This window comes from Nematolebias whitei, chromosome 3 (genome assembly GCF_014905685.2).
Source record: "Nematolebias whitei isolate Nwh7 chromosome 3, NemWhi1, whole genome shotgun sequence".
Classification (NCBI taxonomy): Eukaryota; Metazoa; Chordata; class Actinopteri; order Cyprinodontiformes; family Rivulidae; genus Nematolebias; species Nematolebias whitei.
Window position 1 is genome coordinate 11828764 of NC_056500.1, and position 10534 is coordinate 11839297.

General features: G+C 40.2%; 1 protein-coding gene across 1 annotated transcript in view; it reads right to left on the bottom strand.

Moving 5' to 3' along the window:
• Window positions 1-3670: 3670 nt before the first annotated feature.
• The window catches only part of dnajc6 (DnaJ (Hsp40) homolog, subfamily C, member 6), a 26693-nt gene continuing 19829 nt past the window's right edge, over window positions 3671-10534 (bottom strand). The window contains exons 12-17 of the mRNA XM_037698002.1: window positions 10087-10188; window positions 9871-10008; window positions 9451-9786; window positions 8644-8792; window positions 8179-8355; window positions 3671-4178 (exon numbers count right to left, since the gene is read on the bottom strand). Of these exons, the coding sequence (XP_037553930.1) occupies window positions 4077-4178; window positions 8179-8355; window positions 8644-8792; window positions 9451-9786; window positions 9871-10008; window positions 10087-10188 (1004 nt within the window). The 3' untranslated portion in view covers window positions 3671-4076. The remainder of the gene's footprint in view (window positions 4179-8178; window positions 8356-8643; window positions 8793-9450; window positions 9787-9870; window positions 10009-10086; window positions 10189-10534) is intronic.

The following is a 10534-nucleotide window of genomic DNA, read 5'->3' on the forward strand; positions in this document are numbered from 1 at the left end:
TGATTTGACCATTATTAGGGGGGGGAGTGGTGGCGCAGAGGCTAGAGAGGTGGGCCTGTGATCCGAAGATCGCCGGTTCACGCCCCGGCCCCGACAACATCAAAATTGTGGGTGTGGTAGGTGAAACACCCACACTTGCCCCCACCCTCATTCGCCCCACCCTGGGCCCATGAGCAAGGCCCTTAACCCCCACAATGTGCTCCCGAAACAGGTGTCTCTTGAAAATGAGTTCTCGTGGCTCAATGAGACTAATCTGGATAAAAAAAGGCTAAATGAAAAAATAAATAAATAAATTAAAGTATATTTATTAAGGAAAAGTTAAACTGAGACAAACCTTTGCTATAAATTTGAGCAAACAAATAATTGTTTTTAAGTGTCAATCTTGTTAAAGTCCTCCCATGCACGGTCCTGCGGCCGCCATTTGGCAGCCAATCGATTTTTAGCACAGCACCGGCCCACATTTCTGGGTTATCAGCGGTGACGCATAATAGATGTGACTTATGTGGCAAAGCAACTTATTTATGTTTTTTTTCCCCGCTTTAATAGACATATTTGGACTGATGCGACTTAAACAACGGTGCAACGTGTATGGCGGCAAGTACGGTAATAAAATGATACCTAGATCAAATATTTAATGAGATCTTAGTGGAAAACCTTCTTCTATAGATAAAACTAATCTTCAAAGAACATACAAAATAAAAATTCAAACCATCAGCCTCTGCTAATGATGTGTATCTATCAGCTCTGGATCCTTCTCAAGAACTACGTCAGCAGAGGCAGCAGCAGGAAGGAAAACGGGAACAAAGAGGCCGGCAGCACTTTACAGTAAATCACTGGCTGGGAGTTATTTTTCAATTATCCTGAATTTCATTCTGGAGAGTCTGCAGTCGTGTCTCCTGCAGATGTGAGGTCCCGAAGGAAAACACTTCTCACATGTGACGCACAAAGTGAAGCAGATTCTTAACTGCAGCAGGTTGTTGTTCTTTCTCAGCACAAATCTAAACTGAGGCAAAGTTTTATTCAAAACTGTCAAATTTCTAAAATGCATGTCCCACACAGGATTGATATAACTTTGTCTTTTTTTTTCCTTGCATGTGTGTGCTTGTTTCAAAGTAATTATTAACTACAGCTAGAATGCAATTCAATGGCCGCCATAGTCGAGTCACCCCATACATCATATCGCAGCTACTTTTACAGATAATAAGATAAAATGGGAATAAAATGATTTAGTTTTAAACTCTGGCATAATGTGGAATGGGGTGATATGCATTCAAGGATTGTTGAGCCTTAATTTTATATTTTATGAATTAGTTAATTTCATGACTAATGTTGAATTTGACTTAATCATGTTTCAGTTCTAGGTATCAGTGTCTGATTGTAGCCATTAGTTTTGAATCTACAGTACTGTACATTATTAAAAAACTCCCAAACAGACTTTCACCAACAAGCAGCTCTTAAGGACAGCAGTGCACTGGGTGTCCTCTGCTGCCCTCTTGTGGTCCTAAAGAGAAGCACAGATAAATCCAGAGGCCTACAGTTCCTCTGTTTACTGTTTATTGTTGTGCACTGCACTTATTCCTTATTTACATCCTTTAACAGTAAACAGAACCTAAAAAGAAACACATGAACATAGAAATGTACACATTTTAGTAATACTTGTACAGCAGACAGGCAAACACGTGACAAAAAGTACTCAAACCCGACTCACACGCAGCACAACTTTACACACACATCCACTACGTTATAGAGGTTAGCTTTTCAACACAGCTGCAGTTTGAGTCAGCGAGGGAGCTCAGGGGTTATTTCACATGTAGGTCCTCTGTGTACGTAGATCAGAGACACGCCACACTTCTCGTATATCCTTATACGCGCTTTAAATACTAAACGAACAAAAAACAACTTCAAGTTTAGCAGTTTCAGCCTGAGACCCACTGTATTCTCAGATCAGACACCATTTGTTCTGTTTTGCTCTGGCTTATGAATGAAATCAAATTTAACACTCTCTTTTCTTTCACTCATCAAAGTCCTGATTCAATTCTACGTTGAGAGAATGCCGAACAATCAACAAGCTAAATATCTTGTCCTTTGTCTAACTACTCAGGAGCATGGAGATAGTAAAGAATTTAAAGCTTATGAGCATAAAGACAAACGTTCTGCTCAATTTGGATGCATCTAATTATAATGACCCACTGCTGAAATTAAATGAAAATATGCCATGGAAAGCTTTTAATAAAACTTTCAGCAAATGATCATTGGATGCAAACTCAGAACTGGTTAACTTTTAGAGTCAAGATCAAGTTGGCTGTCACCGCTAATCAGCATTTACAGAAAAAAAAAGGTCTGTGACAGTCAGCTTTACAAGGACCATGTTAAAATCCCATGTGGTGGTAGTTGAGGGTTATTCCTATAATGTGATCATTGCAAGAGATTGTCATTTCTCAACTTAATTTGATTTTAGGCTAAAAGCATGAAAGGCAGCAGGTAATGTGCATTTCTTTAAGGAATTCTAAGCGTTTCATTGTAAAGCATTGAACAGAAACAGATGGGTTTAGAGTCCAATCTGACTGTTGTTGGGTCTGGGTTTTAAACAGTCACATTGCTGGAGCTGTGAAAACCTGAAATAAAAAGGTTTTTTTCTTCATGAACAAATTTTGACTCTTGCATACTTGTTACCAATATCAACCCAGGATTATGAAATAATGTTAACCCCATAAAGCAGTGTCAAGACTAAACTTTCTACCAAACAGGAGGCCGTCGCACTGAGGAACAATCATAGCAGTTGATAATAAACCAATACGATGAGCATCAAACATCTTTAGATGATTTCTGTTAGATTATTTTTATGAACAGCACGTACAGCTTCCTTGAGCCAAGTTTTCAATCCTTTAGTGTTCATATGAAACGGTACAAATGCAGACGAAAAAAAGCTTAATGTGTTGCTAATTAAATACTTTAGTGCAGAGACAGAAATGTCTAAAAAAAAAACAGATCAACTTGAAATTAAAAGCAAAAACAAGGTGCAAATGCAGCAAATGATGGCTTTGAAGATATGTAGAGGTCAAAACTGATGATTTCTGCTTATTTGTCATCTGGTTACATGAACATGAAATGTTTAATTTGAAATTAATAAATAAAAACAGGTGAAAATAAATTGGACAAATGTTGCATGCTATGCCTTCAACGCTGCACCAAACGATATTTGTGCTTTCTAAGAACTTCTTTTCAAAATCGTGTGAGAATCCACACACGAGGCCTGAAGACGCTTCATGTTAGGAGCTGTGCATGTGCTAATCCTAAAATGTACGACCCACAGTTCCCAGAAGACACAACAGGCTCTGATGTCTTACATAAACTGGGGACAGGACGTCATCATTAGGTTTCACCGGAGATTTTTTTTTATCTCGAGTCTGAAAAACTGTTTTCCTCCTTTTCATTTGACTCTATCTCTTATATTCATGAATCCCAGCCTGTAATGACAGATAGTGTTAAAACCAGGAGTTGCACTTTGCTTTCATGCTATTTGGACTTTCTTGATTATATCTGCACTAAAAAGCCAATTTCTTGTGTTTATTTTCACCTCAGTGCACAGTAACGTGATAATGTCATTTGACTTGTCATTACAAGGACCTTTGAGCTGCGTGGAAAACTGGATTTACAGAAAAGGCTCACGAATCCATTTTCTCCCCGCACACACAACAAAGCCCAAACTCCACATTCCAAACCGCTCCGACGTTGTTAAATGCTTGTTGTGCCTCACAGATTAGTTGATATCTCTGAACTTGTTTTGTTGAGAAGTTTGTGAAATGTTTGCTTTGTGCTCCCTGACGCGTTTTTCTCTTATCTGCTGAGATTCTCTTCTCTTCCTCTCTTTTGATCATCTGTCTTGGTGATCAGTTGTTGAGCTGACTCAGAGCAAACGATCACATACCGGTGGTCCTTTGCCACCGTCGGTAAGTGTTCGTGGCAGGAAGAGATGCATGAGTCGAAGCGAGCTATAAAGGCAGATGTTATCATACGCAGACCGGAGGAGGGAACACTTTCAGGGTTAGAGACGAGATCCCGACGCCACTTTTATTTTAGTAAAGTGGTTTTTGTCCTTGACTTTCAAATTCTGACCAGGCGTCATTGAGTTCCATGAAAATCAGCTTGGCGTACTGCTCATATGGTTGCCCGGTCGCCTGTGAAACAACAAAACAACAGGAAATTACCATCAGGCGTGTTCAGCTTTTAGTGACTTCTTATAATAAAGACCGCTTTACAATAAAAGATGCTTGAACAACAACCCAAAGACTGAAATCTGAAAACCAAAAATGGTAAAATGCCCTTAAAATGTATTTACCAATAAGTAATGCATGTGCTAATTTTGATTTAGAGTTAATTATCACCCGCTGAAGCTCAGAAAGTCATCGCTGGGTGTTCATTAACAACTGATGGACTTTTGGTTAACTCCATTCAAGATGGCCAACTGGTTGTAAAATCCACAAAAGTGGCTTTAATTTAGACATTTTTTTTTTATTTTTTTTTACAGATATTAGGCTAATATTGGTGTGGTAGTGGCTAAACATTTTTCTCAACACAGATCAGGTAATATTGCACATCTTGACATATAAAAACAACTAAAACTGCCTTTTCTTGATATAAGATGCTTTTAGTTTAAAATTCTGGCATGACATGCATTCCTTCAAAGAATGCTAAGTCTTTAGTTTCCATTGTGTGCTGATTCCCTGATGAAGCTGTGAAGAGCCAGGGAACTTCTGAACACTCAGTTCTGATATTATCACGTGTGACTAAACAGAGAGCAGGGGACTCCATGCAGGGGGTACGACGGGCTCAGACTGCTCAGAGTAAACACGAACGCTACAGCATATACCGTATTTTTCAGATTATAAGGTGCATTAAGTGAAATAAAACGGTTAAGTCAAACTTTATTCAACTCATTCACAATAACGCTCAACATTGTTCAGTTGTACCACATAAAATCAGTTCGAGGACACAACCAGAATTAATTTTTTGAAGAAAAAACAAATAATTAAAGGATTTTAAGTGTGGCTTATAGTCCGAAAAATATGGTACTCGTTACTAAACAATGAAACAGACACTTCTAGCATATTAGATTTTTTTAAATGTCACATAATAAATTTTTTAAATAATTTTCCTCTAATGTTTTTGCTTTATTTCTTTGTTAGTATTACATTTGTTGATGCATTTAAAATGTAAACCGATCCATGGAACAGTAATTATTTCTCCTCTAAAGATTAAAAACTACACTTTTCTCTCGGTTCTTCAGTTTCCACCCACAGAGTAAAAACGTGTAAGTTAGAGTCATGGGTAACTTAATTGTTCCTGGGTGTGAAAAAACACGAACGGTTGTTTGACTTGTTTCTCTCCGTGTCCCTGTGATGGACTTGTGACCTGTCCAGGGTGTCCATCGCCTCTCGCACAGTGACTGCAGATCCCCGTCACCCGGAAAGTAAAAACGGACAAAGAAAATTAATGGATAGATGGATTTTTTTTCAAGGCTCTGTGTCTTACTGTGTGTCAATAAAATGTAAGGATGTAATTTTGTAGAATTCTAAGGTTTAAAGCGTGTAAAACTGCTGATGCTGACTGAAACCCTGCTGTCCTGCCGTGAATGATCAGTCTTCATTGATTAACTATGCCTCTGTGATTAGGATTATTCTGGGTGGCGGCTGCTCTTTTGTCCAGAGGAGGGATTTAAAAGACAGAGTATTTAATTTCCCTCTTCCAGTCCTGCCAGTACAGATCCTTCAGAACTGACAAAGCTTCACCGTCATCTCCAGGTAAAAACGTATCAGATGCTATGAATGAAAACTGTAAATGTATTCCTAATAGAGAAGCCGCTACATTCTCTGTCCCAGACAGGCAGCTTGTTGTTCTGAGCTCCTCAAATGTAAATTATTCTCATTTGACAGATACTGTTGTGCTTTCCTGACTCTGGTCAAAGGTGCTGCTGTCTGCGTGGAGATTTCTTGCACATGAAATGACCGCAACGATACAACACAGACGACTCAAAGACACCACCGGAATGTCTGTCTCAGTTCAATTCCTGATTCTGATCCTAATCGAGTCTGCTGTAGGAAATCCACTGAATGTGCCGGATGTAAGAAGAGACGACGTCAACGTGTTCCTGACGATGGCGTGGCAAGTAGCACACCACCTCCGTCCTGAGTCCAGCTGTTACGTGTGTGGTCTGATGCCCTACACAGCTGGAGAAGGTTTACCTCTAATGGCGCTGCCTGCGTCCGACTGTGATACGTGCAACCTGATGCATATTGATCTTCCCAAGACTTCTCCCCGCCGTCACTGCCCAGTAATGAAAATGAGACCCCTTGACTGTTCCACGCAACAAGGGAACTGCAACAGATGTTTCCAAAAGCCCAAGCCGGTTCCCATCCTAGTCATTCCTCAGAAGTTCACTTGGTGTTTGGAGAACGATGGCCACACACCGGTGGGGCGTTCGGACTGCATACGTACCTTCAAATGTGGTTCTGACGAGATCAAGACCGACTGGAACAATCTGGTTTCTGTTCCTCACCAGTGCCTGGATGCAGCAGGAGAGAGTCGATTCAAAGCTTTAGCTCGTCGCACTGCTAGCTGCTCCATCTCCTCTCCTGTTGGGATGTACTGGGTCTGTGGGAACCTTGCGTACCCATACCTTCCAGTGGACTACAACGGACGCTGTGGGTTGGGATACGTGGTCCCAGCTATGAGAGTGTTGCAGTCTCTGCCAAACAGACATATTCGCCGAGTGCGACGTGGATCTTCCGATGTGTTTGGGACACATAAGCAGTCACCTTTCAAGAATGTAATAGGTACACTCCTTCCTTTTTACGGCGTGATGTCTGCATTGGATCAAATTGCCGATCTGTCTCATACAATTGAAGCTATAGCTAATGCAACTGGGAAGGCTCTCATTCTCTTGTCAAACGAACTGGCCTCTGTCAGACTCCTAGCTTTACAAAACAGAGCAGCTCTGGACTTCCTTTTAGCTGCTCAGGGGGGAACCTGCGCCGTTATTGGGTCCGAGTGCTGCACTTTCGTGCCCGACTACAATGCCACAATTCATGAAATAGTCGGCCATCTTCAGGAAACTGCTAAATCTACTCATCAGGATGGAAGCTCCTTATTTGACTTTTTAAAGCCGACCTTTGAATCTCTCAGTTTTCAGGTTATAAAGGTGTTAATCATTCTGGTGGTTTTAATTATGTTTTTGTCTTTTTTTGTAGCATGTATGAAAAGGTTTTTGTGCAATACGAATTAAGGAACAAACAACTACCGGTACTACATTTTGTACCAAAAAACTTGAGTTTAAAGTTTTCCTATTTTGTTGGGGTTTTTTTTAGAAAAAATGTATTCCAGAATTCAAAAGAGAAACTGTGTGGGTCTGAACTTGACACATAATCAGCCTTACAGTGATGATACCAATTTTAACTAATAATTAAAATTATTTGAATTACTTTTTTCTTACCATTATTTATTTTGGTAATTTTAAATCTTCCACAAAAGGCAAATGCTATAAATGCACTCTTCATTAGTGTTAAACTGTAGGATTACCATGACAGAAGAAAAATAGTTTCCTGGACAGAATATTGTATAAATCAGGCTGTAAACAGGCTTTACGTTATTAAATGTAAACAAATACAAAAACATGAATGTAAAATAGAGAGGAATAAAATGTGCAATGTGTTCTTTTGTATTATGATGGGTCATGTAGTTTTGTTTTTATTTAATAAATTATAAAATTCCTCAGTTGTGCATTTATATTTACTAAAAAAATATATATGGACATTTATTGAGTAAACATGTGCTAGTTTGCCTAAAGGGACAGTGAAAATATGGCAGCAAATAAATGAATTAATTGTTTTATTTTAATGTTTTAACATTTTGTCATGTTTTGAAAGCAAAATATCCTGAAAACTCAGAATTTGGTTCAAATGTCGTGTTCGCTGAAGCATCTGATTTTACCTTTTAGATGATTTTTACTCTAAATGTTGTGATGCTGCCTCTTAGTTCACTTTATTATCTGATATTTTGCCAATAATTTGGTTTGAATCGACTAAAAGCTCAGGCATACAGCCAGAGACGTTCTGTCCATGAGACAGAAATAAAAATATCTATATTTATTTTAAATTCAACTTGAGTCATTATCTGTCTCACCTTATCTGGGTGAACAACCAGAACTGCTTTGCGGTAAACCTTTTTGACCTGTTCAGGAGTAACCAGGTCGGCCATGCCCATGGGCTTCCAGCGCGTCTCTCCCTCCCACAGCACAGTGTGCATGGTGGACAGCAGAGCACGGATGTTACGTTCCTTCCCCTCAATCCAGTCCAAAATCTGGAATACAACCGAGGGCAGGCAGAGAGATTTTACTCTGGTGAACTGCTGAACGAGTAACTGGGTGAATCAAGCTTTGCTCATGGGAAACCTAGATTGGCTGCTGCATTAATTCTGGCCTTGACAGCCAATTATTATTTTTTTGAGTGCACTATACAACTTACTTCTTTTGTTGAGCTTCACTGAACATACGAACAATAAACACCAAGTTACTTTGTTGCAGACTTGTTGCTGAAACTTTGTAAAACTCTACCTTATTTTCATTAGTGTTAAAAAAAAGTTTCTTACCTTTATTTTCTCAGGGTCCATCTCTTTGGCCATCTCCTCTTTCCTCATTTCTGCTATAGTCCTGGGCCCTTTCTTCTCTTTGGTCCCAGCAAAGCCCTGGCCAGATAGCAGGTCATCAAAGTTAGCATCGGAGGCTTTGGGTTTCGAACCTGCCATGGACAACAAATACAAGATATAAAAGAAACATTAAAAATGCTCACATGGTTACTATTAAACATTTTAAGGCTGTATAACACGTAGAAGTGAAAGTCATAAGGAGGTTTTATATTTTTAGCTACTGAACTGTTAAAATTACATTTAATTTGAATGTTTAGTACCTAGTGACACCACGGAATGTGAAAACAGTGACGGGCTCAGAGTTAAATGAGCAACATTTAGGATTCAGCACCATCTAGTGGTGAAGTTACAGATCGCCACCAACAGAACAGTTCCAACATCACCCTTCATTTCCAAACAGGGAGTAATTATTACATGGCTGCTCAACGCAGCATCTCACAGGGCTGGAAACCAGCTGCTTCCTCAAAAGTGCAAGAACATTGTGAGAAATCGCTGTTGCAGACTCACTAAATTGTGTTTGCAACCAAGTGACCAGTGGGTGGTGTTGTGCACAACCAGTATTTGAAAATCCCATCTTTTTGGGAGTGTATGACTCCCTCATAAATTATATTCTTCAACTAGTTGCCAGCAGTCACATCTAATGTAAATGTGTCAAAACCACTTGCGTTGATTTTGTTTTGCTACAGTCAATCAGTGAATAAAATAAAAGACCTGTGTCGACTATACCTAAAAGAATTCTTCTAATCTTACCCATCCCAGCTTGTGATTTGCCCGCTGCACTAGGAGAACCTCCTCCCATTGCTGAGAAGCTGACGTTGTAGTTAGGTCGATTTTGTGGAGACGTGTGAGGCATGGAGGTGTGGCTGGGGCTGGGCTTTGGTTGCGTGCTGGGGCCCTGTCCTTGGGCTTGCCAGCCACTATTTCCTCCAGTGCCGGGCTGCCATGAGGAGAAATTGGCTCCTGTGTGGGGCTGCCAACCACCTGTGTGCTGGGGAGATGGCGGTGGCCGTGATGGGGATCCCATGGGTGGGAAAGAAGGAGTTGCTCCTGTTGGAGTGGTGGGCTTGCTGGAGAAACCAGATCCTCCTTATTAAAAAATAAATAATAATAATTAATATGTTTTTGGCAGTGACAGGTGACAAAAAGTAGCTGAAATGATCAGTGTCAGACCTCCAAGGCTGCCAGACAGATTACCAATATCAGCAAATGGATCCAGGGAGTTTGGCTTGGTTTGGTGGGTGGGGGTGCTGTGGACTGAGCCAGTGGGACTAGTTGTAGCTGATCTACTGTCCATACCAAAGCCTGCCCCTAAATTATTCAACAAGACAAGGTATCAGAGTATCACTTTGTATTCACACCTCTGTGTTACTGTGTGATTGAGCATACCGTTATTTGTGGTAGCAGGTCTGTTCCAGTCCCATCCTCCCATGGCATTCTGCTGCTGAATGTTGACAGTAGGTGTGGTGGGTGGGACGGGGGAACTTCGACCTGTTCAGTCACATACACACTAGTCACAGGGAGAACACTCGGGGAATGTGAACTGAGCGACATGAACCCAGATAAACAAAAACAACAAGGGTTCTGTTGATGCGTGGCTGCTACATCTGATTTCAAGTTAGTGAAACATGTTCAGTTTTATAAAAACAGTGTTACATCTTTTATCTTTTTTCTAATCTGTAGAAGGTAAAACTATCTCAGTAAATGCAGAATGGATTGTACTGGGATGGGAACGTTTATATGTCTCTGACCTGCAAATAATTGCACACAGGTCATGCAAAGCATACACTAGTAGCAATAGTGTGTATATGCATATGCATATACACACTATTGCTAC